Source organism: Schistocerca serialis, chromosome 8 (genome assembly GCF_023864345.2).
Source record: "Schistocerca serialis cubense isolate TAMUIC-IGC-003099 chromosome 8, iqSchSeri2.2, whole genome shotgun sequence".
NCBI lineage: Eukaryota > Metazoa > Arthropoda > Insecta > Orthoptera > Acrididae > Schistocerca > Schistocerca serialis.
This window is the reverse complement of record NC_064645.1, coordinates 430,171,946-430,197,106: the sequence shown is the minus strand read 5'-3', so window position 1 is coordinate 430,197,106 and position 25,161 is coordinate 430,171,946. Positions and strand designations below refer to the sequence as shown.

Here is a 25,161-nt window from a genome sequence, read left to right as displayed (position 1 = left end):
TATTACGAAATTCAGTTGTAGGCAACTGCTGTCCACCAGTATAGTAGTGCATTGTCTCTGGTTACTAATGGAGCGATACACCCGGAGTAAGTACACTGAATGGTTGGTGCGTACTGCGTAGCGCACCACAACGGACGAGCTACACAGCGGGTTTATCAACAACAATATCCTAATCGCCGAATCATACGACCTTTGCTGCTGTGTACCAACGTCTGTGTGAGACCGGGTCATTTAGCAGAATACCTGTACAGGAACGCCGTCGCACGGTAAGAACGCTGCAATTTGTGGAAGTTGTCTTTCAGCATGTGGAGCGGGATCCCCCAGTCAGCACTCGTGCAATTGCACGTAACATGGGGACGAATCAGACGAATGTGAGAACAGTCCTTCGACTGCAGTTGTTACGTCCATTTCACTTACAGCGTGTCCACAACCTGGAACCAGTTGATTATCCACCCAGAGCACAGTTTTCGCAGTGGTACCTGGCACAGTGTGAAATGCATCCTACATTTCCATCCCCTGTGTTGTTTACCGATGAAGCAATGTTCGGCCGTGATGGAGTCTTCAACATGCACAATTCGCATGTTTGAAGTGAGGATAACCCACATGCCACAGTTACAAGCGCTCATTAAGTGCCGTTCTTTGTTAATGTGTGGGTGGGTGTTGTTGGTGACTGTTTAATTGGGCCGTATCTGCTACCTAGGCCATTAAATGGCAGGCACTATTACAATTTTCTCGCCACAGCATTGCCAGAATTGCTGGAAGACGTCCCGCTCCCTTCAAGACAACACATGTGGTTCCAACATGGAGGGGCGCCGGCACATTTCAGTCGTCGTGTGCGTCGATTCCTGGACAGACGGTTCCCAGAAACCTAGATTGGCAGAGGTGGTCCTGTACCATGGCCTACTCGATCCGCAGATATGCGGACTTTCTGTCTGGACTCTTTGTGTTGGGAGAGACGCGCAACCTTGTTTACGCAACTCCTGTTGCATCAGAAGAGGATCTGGTTGCCCAGATACTAGCAGCAGCAGGAAGAATACAGGATACTCCTGGGGTTTTTACCAGCGTCAGACAGAACATGATCCGACGGTGTAACGTTTGTTTACGTGTCAATGGAGGAATTTTTGAAAATCTATTGTAATTGAAATTGGGTTGTGTTAATGTGTTGTCTCTTGGACATAAAAAATGGAAAAGTGATGTTGGTTTAATTAATTTGCCGCCAGAGAAATCTTCCTCTACCGGTTTGAATAGTCCTCATAGGTAAAAACGATATTATGGAAAAATATTTGTTTTAATGTCCCCTACAATCTCCCAGAGTTTTTCAGTTTAAATACTTTTCACCATGTATACATAAATGATCTGGCAGACAGCGTGGGCAGCAATCTGCGGTTGTTCGCTTATCATGCAGTGATTTACAGGAAGGTGTGGAAGATAAGTGACTGTAGGTTGATACAAGATGACCTAGACAGAATTTCCAGTTGGTGTGATGAATGGCAGCTAGCTCTTAATGAAGGAATGAGGATGAGTAGGAAAAAGAAACCTGTAATTTTCGGATACAGTACTAGCAGTGTCCTGCTTGCAGCAGTCACGTTGTCGCGTCCCAAGCGTGGGTATTGCGAGGGATTGAGCGACACGGTTCGTGAACGGGATTTAGCCGGTTGATCTTAGTGAGAGGGAGACTTTTTGATCTGGCTAAGATGTGTGAAGGTACAAGGCTAGTAAGCGGATAGTATTAAAGTCTTGCTAACTTTAACAAATTGCAGTTTATTCTGAATGAATACAGATCACCCTATCTGCGTGGTGATTGCATTCACAGGGAGGCCACGTCTAATACAGAGACGGTGACTGACTCCACCGTTCCGACTGCCTACTAGAAGCTCTACAATATTTCCTAGCACCCTACGTTAGAGTCTCGCGGCTACGCCCTAACGCTCTCCAGCGACCATCTCCGGCTGCCTGCCTACAGCCCGTTCCTCAGCCCAAGTCGGCTGCTGCTATCACCCTGACTAACTACTCGACAAGAAGACCCCCAGAGCGGCGTGCTCTCGGGTTTTGTTAGCGTTCCCCCTTCGACCCCGCCAGCGCTTGGCATGACGTAGCGTCGAAGGCAACTTGTCCTTATTTGGTATCGTTAAAGCATTGCTGTTGCTATTGTTCTTCAGAGGCTGAGTGGAGGGATAGAGGCGCCTCTCCCTATATGGTCACGCACAGCGTCCAGAGGCCTCCATTGGCTCCTCATGACGTAGCGCTGTCCCCACCAAGGGCCCTCTTTCTTTCTCTCTCCACTCCCAGACCTCTCTCTCTAGCCATGAATGCTTTCTGTCGATATTCTTAATTGATTGCTTATCATGAATTCCTACACAGACCTTCGTTTGTATCTGCTGGCTGTTTGCTTTCTTATCAAGCGCCGCTGCCCAGCAGTTTGACTGCCGCCTCGGCTGACCCTTCGGCCACGCCTGGCGTCCAGCGCTACAACTTTAACTTCTTCCTACGTACTGTTCTCTAGGTACTGCCTGAAACGATTGTAATTACACTTGGCTTATTCCTGCGGTTACAACAACGTCCTTTAAATATCTGGGCCTAACTTTGCGAAGCGATGTGAAATGGAAAGAGCATGTGAGTATTGTGGTAGGGAAGGCTAATGGTTCACTTTGGTTTGTTGGGAAAATTTTAGGACGGTATGGCTCTTCAGTAAAGGAGACCACATATAGGACGCTAGTGCGGCCTATTCTTGTTTACTGCTCGATTGTTTGGGATCCGCATCAGGTCGAATTGAAAGAAGACACCGAAGCAATTCAGAAGCGGACTGCTAGATTTGTTACGGTAGGTTCGATAAGCATGCAAGTGTTATGGATATGCTTCGGGAGCTCAAGTGGGAAAATCTGGAGGGAAGAAGACTTTGGTTTCGAAGAAAACTACTGTGGAAGTTTAGAGAACCGGCGTCTGAAGCTGACTGCAGAACGATCCTACTGCCGCCAACATACATTTCATGTAAAGATCACGAAGACAAGATACGAGAAATTAGGGCTGATACGGAAGCGTATAGACAGCCGTTTTTCCCTCGCTCTGTCTGCATGTGGAACACGAAAGGAAAGTACTAGTTGTGATTCTGGCTACCCTCCGCCACGCACCGTACAGTAGCTGTCGGAGTATGTATTAGGTCTACAACTTTGCTTCCGCCGTTTTGCAATAGACGGCAGTAGTGGAAGGTAGTGGTGCAAGTCGTTCCTCGTAAGTGTCATAGAGTAAGCTTAGGTATTTGAGAACATAACGCCATCAAAATATCAGTCGATTTTTGATTGCATCATAAAGTTATTCTAGACTGATTACAACTTACGAGCCCAATTCTCGTCATCTGCGGGAGGTTTTAATTTTCTGCCTTGATATGAAGAAATCTGCGGCTGAGGTTCATAAAAAGCTGGGTAACACCTATGAAAAGACGCCTGTTAGTGACAGAACTTCGCAAAAAATGGTTTCCATGCTTCAAGAATGATGATTTTGTCGTTGATGACTGGCGTGGTTGTGAAAGAGACAAAGCTTTCGATGCTGCTGCAACCGACGGGAACAATCACAGGAGATCGTAATCGAAAGCAACTGATGTGTTTGAGCCGAGCACTGAAAGACAAACGGCCACACTACAGCGATAGACAAGAAAAAATGTTTTGCAGCATGACAGTGCACGACCCCATGTCAAAAATCCGGTCAAAACATTCTTGGAAACGTTGAAATGGGAAGTTCTACACTATCCCCTGTATTACCTAGATATTCCTACCTCTGACTGCCACCTTTCTCGATCCATGACACACGACCTAGACACTTGCGGTCATATGAACAAGTGCAAAATTGGATCGATCCGTGGCTCCCCTCAAAAGATGCCCAGTTTATACACGGCGGGATTCGTATGCTGCCATAAAGCTAGGAGAAAGCAGTGGCCAACGGTGGCCACTACTTTGAATCGTAAATTTTCTGCAAGTTTTTCACAATAAAGTCCTGAACTTCGAGAAAAAACGGCGGAAGCAAAGTTGTAGAACTAGTATATAGATGTAGATGTAGTATGTTTAGTCCCCACGGACAGTTGTGGACTTGGATCCATACGTCCCAATGATTTTTATTCATAAAATAACGCTATTTAGCGGTTTTCTTAGCATGGTCTGACAACGAATGTGTGGTTCCATCTTCCGGTCTACTTAACTGTTATGACTTAGTTATGTGAGTACAGTTTTCTCTATTTTACATGTTTTTAAAACATTATAAAAATTAAATTTTTAAAAATATTTTCATTCTGGTGTGTATTTTAGGGCCTGTTACTCTTTCATGGTTAATTATTATGCAGATGTCACTTGAGGGTATGTTTTTCCAGTGTGATCTGATAATTAAAAACAGACTAAATTCAGCTGTACCGGCTTCTTAATCCTCAAGATGATTGCTCACAGCTCTCATTGCCCTGTCTAAAATGTTTTTTTTAGTTACGTTGATGACACATTTGTGGTCTGGACACACGGGAGTGAAAGGCTTCAGGACTTTCTCCGGCCTTTTAAATCTCTGCGCCCAGCATCAAATTTACTGTAGGCGGAAGCGAATGACGAACTCCACATTTCGGACGTCCTAGCCAAGAGCGAAGCTGACGGAACTACACAAGGTAGGCAGGAAAGCCACCCACATTGATTTGTATCTCCACGCCTCCAGCTTCCATCATCCTCCATAAAGTGAGGGTGTGCTGAGCACACTGCTCCTCAGGATCTGTGTATTATCAGATTTTGAAGGCCCTCCACGCAAGCTCAACCGCCTTAAGGACGTATTCAAGAAGAAAGTATATTGCATACAGCGCGCCAACTCGTTTCAGTACCTGGACAGAACAGAAACAGAAAAAGATGAACGTTTGGATTTTAGCCTCGCGAGATCGTTTGTAGACTTCACTCGTGCATACTTGGCAATTGACGCAGTGACTTTCTAGTCGCAAGTCGATACGATAAGTACCGTGACATTTCCCGATAAACAATGAACAGGATAACGACGCGTTTTTCGGATATTGTTTGTGTGGCATATGTAACATTTGGCAGCGATCCTGCCCAGCTGTCAGGATAAAATAAGATTGGCAGCAATCAAGAAGGTACGTTTATGACATTTTTAGCTGGCATAATTATGTATATCGACTTGAAACTTAACTGCTTTCGCTATTATCCGTAACCGTTGGTTACAAATTCTTTTCTCTATCGCTCCACTTTCGTAAATGGTTCTCATACTATCTTGATAGTATAGTTCCGGAGTTCAAAAGTATTTGGATGAGCATATTTGCGCGATTTCAGTTGACGTTAATTTTCCTACCGTGTAGCAGTACGACAATGTAGTTAATTATTGTGCAATAATGCACTATATTCTGCAATAATACCCGATGCCGTCAGTCTACGTAGTTTTTTTAATTCGCTTTCGGAGGGTGCCCATCAACATATCTCCACTATGTAACATCAGTATGACGATACGGACATAAGAGCAACAAAACAACCAGTCTCCGAGCGGAGAGAATCTCCGACCACGCCGGGAATCGAACCCTGGCCCCTTCGCTTAGCAATGAGTCGCGTTGATCGCGCAGTTACGTAGGCGGACAATCCACGTAGTTTTGAAGCACGTAGAAAATGTTGTGGGGGAAGGCTAACCAAAGACTGTGTTTTATTGCCTGGACACTTAGAAAATGTAACATATCTACTAAAGAGACTGCTACACTATCCTTGCCCGTCCTCTTTTAGAATACTGCTGTGCGGTGTGGGATCCATACCAGATAGGACTGACGGAGTACATCGGGAGAGTTCAAAGAAGGGCAGCACGTTTTTTAGCATCGTGAAATAGTGAAGGAGTGTCACTGAAATGATACAGAGTTTGGGGTGGACATCATTAAAACGAAGGCGTTTTTCGTTGCGGCGATATCTTCTCACTATATTTCACTCACCAACTTTCTCCTGCCGCCGACCTACATACGGAGAAAAGATCACCATAATAAAAAAAGGGAAATCAGAGCTTGCATGGAGAGATATAGGTGCTGTTTTTCTTTTAAAAAAATAAAAATAAAAGAGAAATACGAAGATGGTTCGATGAACCCTCTGCCCGACACTCAGATGTGATTTGCAGAGTATCCATGTAGATGTAGATATGCCCTAGTTGAAGTTGCTCCATTGCCGAGAGACATAACACGGAAATACTTCAGTGACAGAACTGTGAATAGCTTGTTCCATCAGCTTCTAGAAATATTCGGATCCACTCATCTCGACATTCCAGAAAATAACAATTGAAGATGATAAACAAAACCCACCTGAGATAAAAGGTATGAGTTTCGAACTATCTACCAGTGAATAACCCGAGAGCGCCATTTCCGAAGCAGATTACGTCGATTTAAAAATGTGTAATATCGAATAAAACATTTCGGTAAGGCAATTTCGACTTCTAAGTCGTTGTCAGTGACCTCAAAATACTGTACACCTGCAGTTTAACTCTGCTAAATTTGTAGTTTGTGGTCCGCCAAATAGAATCCGCCATTTGAAATTTTGGAATTCCGACACTGGATTCGTAATCAGTGAATCAAAAAATCTAAAAAGAACAGTTTTTTTAGGATTATATAGTAGTTTTTTATTATGTGCAGGTGTTGAAACGAGTAGGCCAATTTGCAACAGGAGAAAAATACCTCGTGCTTTCAGGTAGAACATACAGGCCGAGCAAACAAAACACAACGAGGAGCATAAGACAAAATCATATCTGCCGGACGCCGGTAAAATATTGAACAAATTCGGCAGTATCTTAGCTTGATGTAACGCTACATGTGTTTTCCATCCACTTCCGAACCACTTCCGAAAACTTGTGCACTATTAGGCATGGTGAAAGATGGCTAGGGGTTAAAAGTCCATTGAGACGAAGTATTAAAATTCACTGAACGTGATACTGATACAAGCAGCAACTTTGGTGATTTATGTATTAACAAATACCGTGTCAAACACATATATTAAATCTATAGGAAACACACTACAACTGATGTTGCTATCATCAGCACTTCATGTGATCCAGAGTAATGTAAAACAGCTTTTTAAAATCAATGCTCGATGATGAGAATTGCGTTGCATGCCAAACATTAGCTTTAACAACTAACACAGTTAAACTGATGCCACACAATAATGTGTGTAATATTACCATAATCAATAAATTTCACAGCGTCATTAAAAATTGCAATAACAAAAATAGGTGCACGTCTACAACAAACAACGCTTCCCCAGTTCCGATCCCCCGCCAACTCTGTCAAATATGTCTCCGTTTTGGCCACATGTCCTATCAGATTGCAAACACATTACGTGCTAAAACATACAGATTGTTTTTTTTCATAAATAATAAACTAACTCATAACTTACATTTAAAGAATGAAGTACATCATGTAACCGGCATTTATAAACCGAATTGTTCTTGTGCCCTAAATTTTCTGCTTGTATCACAGGGAAGTTGCCACATGAGAACCGTCTAAGCGCTGTTTGCTACAGACGCAGATCTCAACACATTCTTATAAATGTATTTAAAGTATCTGTGCACTGATCAAGGAGTAGCGGAAATAAAAAAAAAATAAATGGAGTAGGACTTAAAGTTCAAGGAGATATTGTAATTCTGTCAGAGACACCAAGGGAGTTGGAAGAGCAGTTGAACGGAATGGACAGTGTCTTGAAAGACGGATATAAGACAGACATAAGCGAAAACAAAACAAGGAAAACGGAATGTAGTCGAATTAAAACACGTGACGGTAAGGAAATTAGTTTAGGGAACGAGATACTGTAAGTAGTAGATGAGTTTCGCCATTTGGCAAGTAAAGTAACTGATGATTGCGCAGAAGAGAGGACGTAAAATGTAGACTGGCAATGGCGAGAAAACTTTTGCTGGAGAAGAGACAATTGTTAAGATCGAATATAGTTTATGAAACGTCCCCTTTGAATAATTATACAGGACTGTGCTTAAACTGACACACAATATTTTTTAGCGCAACGCAATCTGACTTTCAATAATTCCTACAAAAGAATGGCCCTGACTAACATGATTAACCTATACCTTTCACAAATCACTTACCTCACAAAAATCTTCGTTACTCGAACTACTGCAATACAGCGAGCGCCGCTACTGCCAGATAAATAAAAGATTCAAACTACTGAAGGCACTAACTACTGATAGAAATAGTTAGCAAATGAAAGATTTTGATAGAGAAAAAACAATGTATTTACCTTAATATTGTTCAAAAGTGATAATATATGTAGCAGTTCATGACATCCAGTCTTACAAATTTCAAAACTCCGCCATTTCTCTCCCCACATCCACCACTGCTGGCGGCTCACCTCCAACTGCGCAACGCTATGCGCTGTTAACATCCAGCTGCCCAACACTACAATAGCCAACAACAATGCAAACCAGCCACAGACTGCACACAGCACAGCCAGTGATTTTCATACAGAGCGCTACGTGGCGTTACCAATATAAAAAAGTGAACAGCCTACTTACATAGCCTCCATGCTCCCCACAAAAAGTTTTACAAATTGTTTTGGGCAGTGGCCAATAATGATTTGATAAAATTTTTCATAATTACAATAACAAAGATATCAAATGCACTCACTTATTCATACAATGTTGGTCAAAAGCTAAAATTTTCTCACAGTCCATAAAGACAGTCCTGATCGTTCATCACAGTAAAATTGCAGTGTTTTTCTCAAAGTCTGAGCAGTAAAAGAAAATGCTCACGGATGTAGTGGATTTCCATGCAGTCTTGAAGAAGTAGTGATAATGGTATTAGTGGGTCATCAAAGGTGCAGACCCACTTCAGTCCTTGTAGAGATTATGGTACTGCTGGGCCACCAGAGGTGCAGACCCACTGCAGTCCTTGTAGAAATAATGGTGTTGGTGAGTCATCAAAGGTGTAGACCCACTGTAGTCCTTGCAGAGATGGCCAGCAGCCATCTGTTGTGACTGTGCAGGTGCACAATCACCATTGAAGAGTCTTGCAGACAATATAGCAAGTCCATAACCACCACTTGTGCACTCACAAAGTTTTTGGAATTGTCCTTAGAACCAGCAATGCTGTTATCCAGTCCCTTGCTGAATTATTAACACACGTGCAAACACTAACAGTCCCTACTTCTCACATGTTGTGCATTACTATGACCAACAGAAACGTGTGCAGTGAAACGTAACTTAATTTGAAGAACTGGTGTCTATACAATTATAAATTTACAGCATAAGAATACAATTACGAAGGTACAAAATACATCATTAAAGAACATAACAATACAGATAACATTTGTAGTAATATGGGCTTTACAAAAGAATAGAAATAAACAGATACATCAGTGTTACAGGAATTATGACGTAAGTACATACATAAAGATCAGAATAACTTTTGAAACATCACCTTCACATATGAGCAACAAAACAGAATAAATAATGTCTAAACATCTTTCCAAAGTAAATAACATATTATCAGAAAAATTCTACAATGTAACTCTCATCAGATAAACACATAAAGACAGGAAGAACACAAATATACTAGATTACACAAACACATAGTGGGATAAAACAAAAGGAAAGGACAGGGTTTGTTTTCAGTTTAACATTTGGTACTGCAGTCCAACCCAAAACTTCATTTCATAGATCGTCCCTCTTATTTCAACATTTGCTCCAGCCAAAAAAATCCTATCCAAGTATGCTTTCTGTATTCTGTTCATATCCTCTTTAAAAAATAGTTTTTCTCCACTGTACACCACTTTTTTGGCCAAACCATTTTCTTATAGCTTCTCAATGCGTTTCTTCCAATCCATCATAGTTAGTTTCTTATATAGTCTACCCCCTCTTGAGCTAACTTAAATCTACTGAGCTCAGATGCTAAACTAAGGGACGAGGCAATGCAGCAGCACAAAACAATTAACACAAACAGCAATGACAAGAAAATGGAAATTGGCGACGCAAGCTGCAGTAAATCTAAATTACCAAGTAAATGCAACATTACAACTAATATGAGCCAATGTGCAGCAACAAGAAAAATAAATGAGTAGTAAAACTAGCTTAACAAAGTAATACAAAGTGAAATTTAGTAGCACTACGCCTGGCAAACAGCAGCAGCAAATGCAATAACTTATATCTAAACATGACAATGCTCAAGCAGAAAAAATATTACAGTAAAAATGGCCATGTTTAACACCTATGTCACATCTTAACACTAGGGTGATGCATCACAAAAACTTACTCTGCAAGAAAGTTACCAAGTCATTAAAAAAATTATTTATGCAATTCCTGTGAAGGGAAATGTCTATTTCTGCTCCTTCGTTTTTTTTAAGTACATCATAAAAGTTATTATTTACTGGATCTTAATAGTGTTCAAAAGTCATAATATATATAGCAGTTCATGACATCCAGTCTTACAAATTTCAAAACTCCGCCATTTCTCTCCCCACAACCACCACTGCTGGCGGCTCACCTCCAACTGCGCAACGCTACGTGCTGTTAACATCCAGCTGCCCAACACTACAATAGCCAACAACAATGCAAACCAGCCACAGACTGCACACAGCACAGCCAGTGATTTTCATACAGAGCGCTACGTGGCGTTACCAATATAAAAACCTGAACAGCCTACTTACAATTTAAGGGTTAGGAAGTCTTTTCTGACGATATTTGTCTGGAGTGTAGCTAAGTATGGATGTGAAACATGGACGATATACAGTTAAGACAAAAAGAGGACAGAAGCTTTCGTAATGTAGTCGCACAGAAAAATATTGAAGATTAGAGGGGTCGATCACGTAACTAATGAGGAGGTACTGAATAGAATTGGGGAGACAAGAAATTTGTGGCACTATTTGACCAAAAGAAGGGATCGGTTAATGGGATAAATTCTGAGACACCAAGGGATCACCAATTTAGTGTTTGAGGGAAGTCTGGAGGATAAAAATCGTAGAGGGAAACCAAGAGATGAATATAGTTAAAGTACTGAGAAAGATGTAGTTTGCAGGAATTATTTGGAGATGAAGAGGTTTGCAGAGGATAGAGTAACATTGAGAGCTACATCAAACTAGTCTTCGGAATGAAGACCACAGCAGCAAGAACTTTTAAAAGACAAGATTTGGCCTCACATACTCCGGAGTTCTTCTCCACATAAAACGTACTGCTTGTTTGTCACTCCTGACCATTCGCAAAGTATTTTGCTAACCCTACAAATCGTATTAATTATTATTTGGTGTTTAGGAGTAGCGATTTCAGCTGTATGTGTAAAATGTCTGTAAAAAAAGGCTTAACACTCAGTACCACATACGAGGGGAGTTTGAAAAATCCGTGCAAAGTCAGAAAGATGGAACCACCGGCGCGTATCGAGGTCATGTTTAGTTAGTAGCAACTTTGGAAAGAACGCACACCAGGTTTCAGCCATATTGGCGTATTTCTTTGTGTTTGGCATTCGTGTGAATCAAAGAAGTCGAGTTATTGTCAAAAAATAGACGAAAAAGATTTTAAAGCGGGACGTTATGAAAAAATGTCGTGTTACGAGGGCCTCCCGTCGGGTAGACCACTCGGCAAAACGCCTATGAAGACTAAAGAGAAGCTTGATAAACATTACGGTGACTCTGCACCTTCGATTAGAACAGTTTATAAGTGGTTTCAAAATTTTCTGGGTGGCCTTATGGGCACAAGTGATTCTGAACGTTCTTGACGCCCTGTGGAGGTTACGACTCCAGAAATCATGGATAAAATCCATAATATGGTGATGGATGACAGAAGAGTTATGGTGCGTGAGATTGTTAGTGCTGTGTGCATCTCGAATGAACGGGTACATAATATTTTGCATAAACATTTGGACATGAGAAAGCTATCCGCAAGATGGGTTCCGCGATTGCTCAAGCTTGACCAAAAATGAAATCGCGTGAAGTATTGCAAGGATGGTTTGGAGCTGTTCAGGAAGAATCTGCAGGACTTTAAGCGTCGTTTCGTCACTGTGGATGAAACATGGATACATTACTATGCTCCTGAGACCAAAGAACAATATAAACAATGGGTTACCAAGGGAAAATGTGCACCAAAAGGGCGAAGACCATTCCTTCGGCCGGAAGGTTATGGCGACTGTATTTTGGGATTCGCAAGGGATAATCCTCATAGACTATCTGGAAAAGGGTAAAACCATTACAGGTGCATATTATTCATCGTTATTGGACCGTTTGAAAACCGAGCTGCAAGAAAAACGCAGGCGATTGGACCGTAGAAAAGTCCTTTTCCATCACGACAATGCACCCGCATACACCTCAGCAGCTGTGGTCGCAAAATTAATAGAAATAGAATTCCAACTCGTTTCACATCCCCCCTGTTCTCAAGACTTGGCTCCCTTGGATAACTATTTGTTCCCCAATTTGAAGAGATGGCTGGTGGGACAAAGATTTTATTCAAACGAGGAGGTGGTTGCAGCAACTAATAGCTATTTTGCAGACTTGGACAATTCCTATTATTCGGAAGCAATCAACAAATTAGAACAGCGTTGGACGAAGTGTATAAGTCTAAAAGGAGACTATGTCGAAAAATAAAAATGGTTTACCGCAAGCACCTAAGTAATTTTTATTTTTGCACGGACTTTTCAAACGCCCCTCATAAATGCATCCAGTGGTTCTTGGTACGGAAGCTCTTTTACCAACAGTAAATTTATGAAACCCAGTCATAAGTTTGTGTCAACTAACCTTTTTGCTTCCACTTCGTGATTGCAGGTGTCTGGGTCCAACTGGAAACCCCGTGCTGCCAGTTACAGCCCCAACTGTGACGTTTGGGGGACGGCGGAGTTCGGCATCCCTTTGAGTGAACTGGCCAACAGCAACCGCGGGCGAGACCGCGACAGCGCTCCCAACGTCAAGGACTAGAAATAGCGCCACCTGAAGAGGTGCAGCTGCTACGAACCACCTGCGTCTGCCACGTCTGGTCGCTCGACTCCATCTGTCTAACGAGGTTCTTGGTTACCACGTCTTATAATCGAAGTACTTCTACTTGTCCAACTCTGAGGCCACTGTGGTCGCAGCAGCCCGTCGTCGTCCCAGCGGCCACACTCTGGCTGCACAGGAGAAATGCAGTTTGATGCTCCTGTGAAGCTACAGTCCTCATCCACGATCCGTTGTTAGTGGCTGATTTGATCAAAAAGTGTCATGAGCACGTCTAGAACCCAAATAAATGTTTCTCGTATGTCTCTTGAAACTGCCCTAATTATCTTCTCATCTCAATTCCTGTCACAGCTGCTACAACAGCATACTTAGATTACGAGCTTAGAGTATTTATTCATCATCAAATTAACGGAACGTAGCTACAGATATATTGAGTCAATACGACCAGGTGGAGATCATCTGTCAAACAACTGGGCTCTGTCGGAAAAACGTCCAACACTTCACGTAATGCGGCATGTCACTGGACAATCTCAGTTCGAGGATCACATCCTACATAATAATAAACTCCTGGAAGGAGATTGAGAGAGGAATTGTTGGATGAAACAAGCAAAACCCAAGAAGAACACTAGTCATGCAACCAAGTTTTCTCAGCTAGAATAATGTTAACAGATCTCATCGGCGTCGAAAGCTACATCCTGAAATTTTTAATTCAAATTTCCACTTGTAGTCTCCCTCTCCAGTCGTCTTCCGCGTAACATCATGTGTTGTGGATTTTATTCATAACGTCTTATTGCGTTTCACACTCTACTAAACTCACGTGTGATGCTTATATTTTTATTTCTTTGAAAGAGAAAGTGAAGCTTCATCCTCCACACGGACCATTTTCCACTTAACCATTCTATATTTCTGCCTGCGGAGCGAAAATACGTAAAGGAAGTCAAGGGGCATAGTGTAATTCCAAGAAGTCGGAAATTCTTGGTTTGCCGCTGGTGTCATTGCTTCTCCCCTAACACCTTAAAGTTCAACACAACGGTTGTAATTTGCTAATTAACTGTATACATATTGTGCTATGCTACGCTACTTGCACGCTCTGGTTAAAGAGTAAATTCGTACCAACACAAAATTGTGCGTACATAATTGCAATGACGCTTTCAACCGTATCAAACGCAAGCGTTGCGCTACATTTGGCCAATAACTGCTTTCGGAAAATCTTCTGAAGGATTCCCACACCAGCAAATGACTTTTCCTGTGCTGACTGACCGAAAACCAGTTACCATGACAGAAGGTGAGAATAGAAGTGAAGCAGAGGAAATAATTTGATTTGGAAATGAAGTTAACTTAAATTTCATTCACTCTAAATGCACAACTGGACTATGACTCGTTACAATGGTAGATAAGATTATTACTATGAACCCTGTAAGTTTTCACAGCATCCTTTCTTACTTTGCATGTTCTTACAATAATATCCTGTAGCACTGACACGCGCTAGTTTATGTTGCGTGGGCGAACATAGCAGTAGGTTTATAACTGTACGTTCTCAATGATTGCGTCCCGGAGAACGATACGTGTTTCTTTCTCACTCAGTACTAGTAATAGCTCATGGACATTATAAACATCACAAAACTTAAAATTAGCAAAATAAGTACTGCTTTTCTGGAGCAACTAAAACAAAGAAAATTGACTCTTCCTTGTTATGTAATATGTCAGACCGATTATTGAAACACTATTTCATGCAGAGTAGTACATCTGTATAAAACTAGAGACATTTTAATTATTTGTTTTTGTTATGTCATACAGTCAGTGTCTTCTACAGACGCGTGAGCGGTATGGTCTTCCTGAATATCCAGTCAGTAAAGCAATCTATTCTGTTTAAACATCATTACAATACAGTAAACAAAACAGAAACTTTGTGCTAGCGGGCAAGTAAACTTTGTCGAAGTGTCATCGCAGGAATGATAAAGGTAAATCTTCACATAGAGAAAATTCACATGTTACGATGGTGTTACAAGAATCGTCCTTAATAACCATGGAACTCTGAAGACGCCAATGTATTTCCAATATAACGTCATTTAACGAGACAATTACTGAAATTACTCTGTAATAAATAGTTTATAATTAGTCTGTCTATAACAAAAGAAAATTGGATTATAACATATGAATTTGTTGTGCAAATTCATTGACAAAATGTCGTTCAAAAGTTAGATGGAAGAAAGGAGACAAACAAGAAGTCCTACCACATTAATTTTATTCGTTTATCATCTGGAAGAAGATGTTTTGGATTTATAAAATTTCTTCTAACCAACATATTGTTTTTGGCGATATTTTTTTGCGTAAAACTGAAAAAAATGAAACAGTTTTTCTTTAAGGGATGCTATTTAATTATATATTTATTGTGAGCCTTTACTTTACATTTTAATCAAATTAAAGATAAATTTTTGTTTTGTTATCAATAATCTGAGCCTATTAATTCTTTCGTAGGAATATATCTTTCCACCTTAGAGAACATTTAGCATGAAATCTGTGTTCGTACATCCTTGTAGCAACTTTTGGATGATTCTTTCAAGCCATTATTACACCACGCATATCTTTCAATAAAGTTATATTTTGTGACAGTGACATTCATGATATCATGCGTAAATGATATTTTGTATACTAATGTATATCTTTCGTTGTGCGAAAGTAAATGAACGATGGTTATGGTAGAAATATATTTTAAGTTTAAAAATATCTGATGTCACCCACAAGAAAATTTCTTCCACGGTTTCTACAACTTTATTTTGTAAAATGTTTCTCGGTGAGATAGTTCTTAAGCGATCCATGCTCATAATACCGGTACTCTTAATGAAAATTAGTAAGTCTCATGACGAATGTTTTCTCTAAGCCGCATCCAATGAAATACTTGATCTATTTTCGGAGATATTTTACATGTGTTGTAGTGAAATAATGGCTTATCCTTCTACATTCAAAGTCCTTGTTGTTTAGATCTGTATAAAACGTTAGAACTAACTTTAATTTTAATCCCTCGCCGAAGGTAATAATGTGTCAAAAGACTCTACATGTAACTCGAAGATGAGCAATAAACTTTCAATTTTCATTGTGCAATTAATGTATAAACTGAAAGGCAATCATATTTCATGTGATCTATATGAATGTTAAACGCTTCTTCTCTCTTGGCACTATTGTTTCTGTAGACCTAAGTGAACTGATGTCAATATATTTTCCACTTTATAACATGTGGGAAGCATTTCTCTCAAGTGCCAAGCAGTAAAAATATTACTATTTTTTGTTCTGTAGAACGTAACTAAGTCTATTGCTGTTGATTGATGAATAGATTATTAAAAGGAACATCGTTTTTGTAACTCTGTGTTCGTCATTTTACACCTGATTCCTTTTATGTGACTTAGGCCCTAGTGAGGTGTTAATCTGATGGAGATGCAGATGTAAGAGCTGGAAGATAACTTCCATAACGCGATCTCCTATTTAGTATTACTCGCCCTCTGTTTACAAGAGAAGTTACTAAGTAGCTGCAGTGATACTGCTAAAGGAAAGCTATCAAAATCGTTCTGTTTAAGTAATGGAACTCCAGTAGCGGAATAGGTATTACCACTAGTTTGTTATTTTTATTATTACTAAGCAGAAGAACATCGATTGATATTTAGCAAATCTATCAGTTCGCTAAAACACTGCCTAATGATCTAAAGTTCACTCGACATTAGCGTGAATTCTTAAGTGTCAGATGCCACAAAATATTCAAAGTCCCGACTGGTTTAAACAAATTTAAAAGTCCAGTGGCACTGTTCCAGAATGAATCACCCGAAAGTGGTGAAAAAAAATCAGAATCCAACCCGACCATATCAGAAGCGAAGTCCTGTTGGTATCCAAGAACACAATTCGGAATGCTCAAAATGGTTCAAATGGCTCTAAGCACTATCGGACTTAACTTCTGAGGTCATCAGTCCCCTAGAATTTAGAATACTTAAACCGAACTAACCTAAGGACATCACACACATCAATGCCCGAGGCAGGATTCGAACCTGCGACCGTAGCGGTGGCGCGGTTCCAGACTGTACCGCCTAGAACCGCTCGACCACCCCGGCCGCCAATGCTCAAAAACGAACAGAGTCGCATAGTAGGGCTTTAGTGGCTTATTCTGGCGGCAGTCGAATGGAAACAGAATTCTACAGCTACGATTTTGCAGCGAAGTCCCGCTTGCTTACAGAAACAATCACCAAAAGACACAACGCGTGAAAAACAATTCCGTACGTGTTCCACACCGAAAATATCCCAAGTCCGGCTTCTTCGCGAAAAATTCTGTCTTCATTTTGTGCACAGACGCAAAATTCGGCTACGTTCAACAGTTCTGAAACCGCAAAAACTATCATCAAAGAGCCGCTTCCAGCGACACAGGCCTGGCGTGGGAAAGGCATACGGAACTCTGTCCCCGAGTTTTGTATCCCATTAAATACCCTCGTCTCATAACTGATTTCCATTGATCACCACTTATTTGCATAACATTTTACATAGAAGAGTAGTCTTAATTGTGTTTCCACCATTATATGCGCTCCCAAATTCTCATAAGAAAAACATAAAATATACAAATTCTTAGCTGCAGTAGTTTGCACAGAATTAGTGTTTAAATGTTTTTGAATTGTCTTAGCAGAAAGGAAAAATAGTTTTTGTCCATTTGTGCCACTAAGTAACATTACAGTGCTTTATAAGGCACCAGTTTTCATAGTGATTTGAAGCACTCAGTCTGATACCCCGATCAGAATTTACGTATATACGAAGGTTAAAAAAATATGGGAAAAATTATGCAAAAATTATTAATAGAGAAAGGTAGCATAACGTAATAATTACAAATATCACAAACTAAGCAATTTGAAATGTGTATAACGCCATCCGCTATCATACGTTGCCTTGCTATTCGTATATCTGTCGTATTATTTGCTTTAATTAATTATTGACAACAGATTAATAAAGTTGCCGTTTTAACAGTGAAATATTAACGCTGCAAATTATACAAGGACGTCAGTCGTAGCGTTTCGACCAGACCTTCATAATGAGCGCTCGATCTAGTCTGTACCAGCGTTGGTTCAAAAGTTATAAATTATTCAGTAAACTGCACATATTGCAGATTTGTTTATTTAATATGTTTTAATATAAAATTCTTATAGAGCGTATCAGCGTCTCGGGTGATTAGTCTCAACTCCTCTTCCATTGCCGGCCGAAGTGGCCGTGCGGTTAAAGGCGCTGCAGTCTGGAACCGCAAGACCGCTACGGTCGCAGGTTCGAATCCTGCCTCGGGCATGGATGTTTGTGATGTCCTTAGGTTAGTTAGGTTTAAGTAGTTCTAAGTTCTAGGGGACTAATGACCTCAGCAGTTGAGTCCCATAGTGCTCAGAGCCATTTCCTCTTCCATTTTCCGTATCGTATTGTATTTTCAAAATGGCTCTGAGCACTATAGGACTTAACATCTGTGGTCATCAGTCCCCTAGAACTTAGAACTACTTAAACCTAACTAACCTAAGGACATCACACACATCAATGCCCGAGGCAGGATTCGAACCTGCGACCGTAGCAGTCTCGCGGTTCCGGACTGAGCGCCTAGAACCGCTATTGTATTTTCGTACTAATTTGAATTTACATGTAATCAACGCAAAGTGGATAAAGCATCGTCTTAAAGCCGTGTGCTGGAACGGGGCAAACCCTCGTGACGTCTTGTAACCACCAGCTGTTTGAAACCGAAAAGTCCACGTGGAGCGATCTGCCGCCGACCACTCCCTCTCCGCCGTCTTTCATCCCCCTCTCGCCCGCTCTCGCCCGCTGCCTGAAAGTTGGCATCCCACAGGGTGCGATGGTATCGCCATGCCTGTTTAATTTGTATATTAACGGCTTTCCCACCATTCAACACGTCACCGCCAGTCTGTACGCCGATGACACGTCCTTCCTAACCTCTGGAAGGAACATCGAGCAACTTGTCAACAGGATGCTGCGACAACAAGCCGTCACCGAACATTGGACAAACGGCACTAAAATCATCCTGAACCCTACGAAAATTGCAGCAATGCTATTTACGAAGAAACGACCGAACCTGAGAATGAGAGTCGCCATACATGGTCCGCCAGTACACCGGACTACGACGACGAAATACTTGGGAGTGATATTGGACTTAAAAAAAAAAAAAAAAAAAATGAGCGTCTTGGGAAGTGATTCCAGTGGTGGTTTCCCGTTGCCTTCCACTGATGATGATGAGGACAACACGACATCCAGTCCCTGAAAGGAGAAAAACTCCGACTTAGCCGGGAATCGAACACAGGCCCCTTGGCGTGACAAGCCACGACGCTAACCACTCAGCAATCGGGGCGGACTTATTGGATGAAGGAATGACTTTTACCCCACACATACAAGATAGAAAATTGAATACTATGAAGATGATCCGAGCACTCGCGCTGTTTTTCTCGAGAGGGAATCTAAACCCATCAACGAAATTAAGACTTTATAGAGCAACTGTACAGCCCTCCCTGCTGTACGCCTCGACGTCTTGGAGAACAACATGTACATGTAATACATACAGTTTGCAACTACTACAAAACAGGTTTTTGAAGTGGAGCCTAGGCGCCCCAAGGTAGGCCAGTATGAGAAGAATACACGACCTGACTGGAGAAAAATCCGTCGCTGAGAAGGTAAAAGACCAGGCAAGTCGTCTTTTTCACAAATTAGACGAGTATCGGGGAAATGTCCGCTAACTTGCGAATGTAGACCAAGCTCTACCAAGACAATCACACAAACGCAAGATGTCTCGAGTCAATATAACACCCCCACTTATTCGGTATCTTCCATGTAAATAGTTATTGTCATTTATTCGTACGACTACCTAAAACCCTCAAAGGCCTCAAGGGCACACAGACAGCCCAAGTCACTTGCAAGTGAATACGCAATGAAGTGAAACTATCAAAACTTTCCACCCCCGAAGAAAAAAATCACCAAAGGCGAGCACTCTTTGGGCACAACATGCCCGACCGGTCGCCGTACACGGGCTGTCGTGACACAAAACGTTCTGCCTACTTAGAATGTGCACTGAATAAAAAGAAAAGGGAATGATAGAGAACACTGGATTAAACTGACGTTACAGTTGGTAATTCGTCACATGTAGTACAAACGTGGTGAGCCATAAAAACTGTGTGATCTGTGCAGCTATAGACAAAGGCACATCTAATAAAGCGCACAAAGTTCTGCATAGTTACTGTACACAATTAAATTTATACTCTGAGGCACCAAAGGTACTGGTATTGGCATGCGTATGCAAATACAGAGATATGTAAACAGGCAGAATACGACGCTGCTGTCGGCAACGCGTATATAAGACAACAAGTGTCAGGCGCGGTTGTTGGATCGGTTACTGCTGCTACAGTGGCAGGTTTTCAAGATTTAAGTGAGTTTGAACGTGGTGTTATAGTCGGCGCACGAGTGACAGGAAACAGCATCTCCGAAGTAGTAACGAGTGTACCGTAAATATCAGGAATCCGGTAAAACATCAAATCTCCGACATCGATGCGGCCGGAAAAAGATCCTTCAAGAACGGAACCAACGACGACTGAAGGAAATAGTTCAATGTGTCAGAAGAGCACGAAATGTCTGGCCTAGCAGGCCAGAGCGGATTAGGTTGTGGAAAGGAGCCAAAATCAGTTGCTGGCGGTTTCACCCGCCACAAAAACTTTATTTATCAACACACAATATTACAACAAGAATCCAAAACACTCAAAACTTTAATCGACTTCCTTTGATTAACTTTAGATCGGCCACATTCAAAATCCAAGACACAAGGCCTAAGCAAAATTTAAATACAAGGTTCTTCCGGAGGTTTCACCCAAGAATATTTTCTAAATCTTCAATCTAATTGGCTGAAGGCCTTAGCAATATAATTTTAATGGAACTAGGCTAGAGGTCGCATATTAATGAATAAGGAAAGTTTCAATAAAAAGGCAGAAGGCCTTATCTTAAACTATTTCAAGCAAACAGAAGTATCACAATCTTATGCTTTAAGGCAATACAAGAACATTAAGTTAAGAGATATCAATAGTCGGCTGAAGGCCACATATCAGCAAATAATTTAACGGCTTAAGCCCTAAGAGAAAGGCTTCCATTTTAAAAGGCAGAAGGTCGTACCACAAAAAATTTCATATAAAATTAAGAATAACAATCTCATGCCTTAAGGGCAAGACAAGGGAAACGATTTAAGAGATATTAATACTTGGCTGAAGGCCTCATATCAACAAAATATGTTTAATGGCTGGAAAGAGTTTCAATCCAAAAGGCAAAGGCCTTATCTTAAAACTTCTCCAGTAAAATTCGACTGAAGGCTCCATATAAAAATATAAAAATCTCATGCCTTAAGGGCAAGACAAGAATATTAGTTTAAGAGATATTAATACTCGGCTGAAGGCCACATATCAACAAAATATGTTTAACTGCTTAAGGCCTAGAAAGGCGTTTCAATTTAAAAGGCAAAAAGCCTTATCTTAAAACATCTCATAAAAAAATTCGGCTGGAAGCCCCGTATAGACGATAACAACCTCATGCCTTAAGGGAAAGACAATAACATTAGTTCAGGATATATTAAAACTCGGCTGAAGGCCACACATTAACCAAAATACTAAATCTCAAGCAGGGACGTTACTATGTAACAGACACGGAACGGCGCTCAGAAGTTTCCAAGGGTCGGCCTGGGATAGTAACACTAACGCCCGTTTAGGCGAGACAACCCAACCGACAGACAGCCGACCGATAAATCAACCAAATCAGTTCCACTCCACGCAATCAGCAAAACGACCACAAGATTTTAATACAACCACTCACAGAAAATTGGCGCCCACAACGACGAACAACACCTCAGCTTTCGAACTACATGCCGTGCTGGACAACAACAACACGACGAGGAAAAGACACTGCCTAAAATAACGTCAACGACCAGGGCAGGTAACCGGAGCGTCAAGGGCCACAAGGCAGGAGATACCGCTGGTGAAGTTCAATAACAGGGAATAAATCAAGTTAAATTCCACAGGAAGACGGCTGGAATCCTAGCCGACTTAAAGACACTCACGTTGGTGCTCGCGGGAATGTCCCAAAGTGGCAACCAGCATCAAACAAAGAAATGTAGACAGTTGAGGGTGGACAGTAAAGTGAAGACTCAACTTTCATGTCCAAGATCGGTGGAGGACAAGCTTCGTACCACTCGCAAGCAGCACCTCACACTCCAACCGCGCGTGCACGCCGCCAGCGTCTCCAGCCCGACTCTGCGCGGCGGGGGGTTGCTTGCTGCTGCACGCCAACCGACCGACTGGACTGCTGGTCCGTCCGCGACTGCTCCGTGCCCGACTGCACTACTGGTGCGTCTCCAACTCACTGACTTTCTTCAGACGGACGACGTCCCGAAGACACTGGCTCGGCCCCAACCATGCAGAGACAACACAACCGACATCTCTGTACAGGAAGGAACCGACCCAAATACATGTCGTCGATGAGACGACCGACCGAACGACCAACCAACGGTCGTCCCCACTGGTAGTGGCTGTGCGGACCTCACTGGGGCTCCGTGCCCGACTGCACCAGTGCTGCGTCGCGATCGACCGCCCTGCTGGTCCTACTCCGACTGATTTCCAGACACACGACGATCCGGAAATACTATCGGTCGCCCAGAGATACTACCACGGTGCACTTATCGATATGCGCTGCTGCTGCCGCTCATGGGCAGGCAAGACAGCAATTCAGTGACACCAGTAATTGAAATTTAAAATGACGAGGCGGTCGTACGGTAAAACAAGATATTACATAATAGATGGCATGAACATGAACCACGCACGGTTCAGAGGAACCCTTCCGCAAATTGCTGCAGGTATCAATGCTGGGCCATCAAAAAATGTCAGCGTGCGAACTATTCAACGAAACATTGATTTGGGTTTCCAGAGCCGGGCACTTATTGTCTCATACAGGTGTTGCCGACCACAGCGCCGTATTCTGCCTGTTTACATATATCTGTATTTGAATGCGTATACCAGTTTCTTTGGCTCGTCAGTGTAGTTATGATACAGGATACCCTCCGCCACGCACCGTACGATGGCTAGCGGAGTAACTATGTAGATGTTGATGTAATGCGATGTAGGAAAATCGTTGTCATTCACAACAGTTTCCAGCCCACCTGTAATGCGTAAATGAAGGTACTGTTTTGTTTTAAAGTGAATGTTGTATCAATCTTTCTGCAAAATAGTGGCAAGTTCACGTAAGGATGATGGAGAGCGATCACACACCATTCCCTCCAAAGTTGACCATAAAGACTCAGTCATACTGAGATCCGCTGATTGTTGCGGCCGTCGAAGATGCGACAGTTTATCCTTGTGCTCACAAAACCATTCCCCAATGAAGTGAGCTGTGTTGATAGGAACACACTATCACTATTGGGGGCCAAACATTGTACCATTGGGTGGAGCTGATCAGCCAAAATGGTCGCATAATCCTTCGCAGTAGCGCGACTATGCAAGATTTTCCGTGGGACCCAGGAATACCAAGATACGATATGGTTACCCAAATCATCACCGACCCCTCCCCATGTTTCACTTTTGGGACCTTTTTTTTTGGCTGTGTTCGCGAGTGCGACATTCAGTTCTGCATTGACTCCTGCTGTCGTCGTCCGTCGTTCTCTTATTTTTCGTTGGCAGATGATATTTTTCGCTTTTGGTTACGAAAGCACACACACGATACGATAACCAACAATTTTCCCACGTTCGATTTCAACTAGATTCGACATAACGCCATAACTACACAGAACGCTGCTCTGACTACGACTGACAGTTGCAACGTACTGTGGAGAGTGCACAGGTGCCTTCCGTGATCAGACAGAACAACGCAACCTGCAGGCTTGACTAGAGCCTGCATACACGTGCAAACATGCATTCTTCGATGTGTTTCCGTATTTTTGTCTGGCCCTTATATAAACTATTCATCATCCAGGCTCACAGGCTCAGCAGCACTAACAGTTTGTTCACTGACATGTCTGTTGTGAAGAAACTTGGTAATATGTAAGGCGGAGAAATTAGCTAAAGTCTAACAATAAAATAAAATACACTCCTGGAAATGGAAAAAAGAACACATTGACACCGGTGTCTCAGACCCACCATACTTGCTCCGGACACTGCGAGAGGGCTGTACAAGCAATGATCACACGCACGGCACAGCGGACACACCAGGAACCGCGGTGTTGGCCGTCGAATGGCGCTAGCTGCGCAGCATTTGTGCACCGCCGCCGTCAGTGTCAGCCAGTTTGCCGTGGCATACGGAGCTCCATCGCAGTCTTTAACACTGGTAGCATGCCGCGACAGCGTGGACGTGAACCGTATGTGCAGTTGACGGACATTGAGCGAGGGCGTATAGTGGGCATGCGGGAGGCCGGGTGGACGTACCGCCGAATTGCTCAACACGTGGGGCGTGAGGTCTCCACAGTACATCGATGTTGTCGCCAGTGGTCGGCGGAAGGTGCACGTGCCCGTCGACCTGGGACCGGACCGCAGCGACGCACGGATGCACGCCAAGACCGTAGGATCCTACGCAGTGCCGTAGGGGACCGCACCGCCACTTCCCAGCAAATTAGGGGCACTGTTGCTCCTGGGGTATCGGCGAGGACCATTCACAACCGTCTCCATGAAGCTGGGCTACGGTCCCGCACACCGTTAGGCCGTCTTCCGCTCACGCCCCAACATCGTGCAGCCCGCCTCCAGTGGTGTCGCGACAGGCGTGATTGGAGGGACGAATGGAGACGTGTCGTCTTCAGCGATGAGAGTCGCTTCTGCCTTGGTGCCAATGATGGTCGTATGCGTGTTTGGCACCGTGCAGGTGAGCGCCACAATCAGGACTGCATACGACCGAGGCACACAGGGCCAACACCCGGCATCATGGTGTGGGGAGCGATCTCCTACACTGGCCGTACACCACTGGTGATCGTCGAGGGGACACTGAATAGTGCACGGTACATCCAAACCGTCATCGAACCCATCGTTCTACCATTCCTAGACCGGCAAGGGAACTTGCTGTTCCAACAGGACAATGCACGTCCGCATGTATCCCGTGCCACCCAACGTGCTCTAGAAGGTGTAAGTCAACTACCCTGGCCAGCAAGATCTCCGGATCTGTCCCCCATTGAGCATGTTTGGGACTGGATGAAGCGTCGTCTCACGCGGTCTGCACGTCCAGCACGAACGCTGGTCCA

The 25,161-nt window shown here is 42.7% G+C and overlaps 1 protein-coding gene across 1 annotated transcript in view; it reads left to right on the top strand.

Moving 5' to 3' along the window:
• The window catches only part of LOC126417051 (gamma-aminobutyric acid type B receptor subunit 2), a 430,259-nt gene extending 414,018 nt beyond the window's left edge, over positions 1–16,241 (top strand). Inside the window, exon 21 of the mRNA XM_050084943.1 lies at positions 12,741–16,241. Coding sequence (XP_049940900.1) covers positions 12,741–12,890 — 150 coding nt within the window. The 3' untranslated portion in view covers positions 12,891–16,241. The remainder of the gene's footprint in view (positions 1–12,740) is intronic.
• The last annotated feature ends 8,920 nt before the right edge of the window (positions 16,242–25,161 follow it).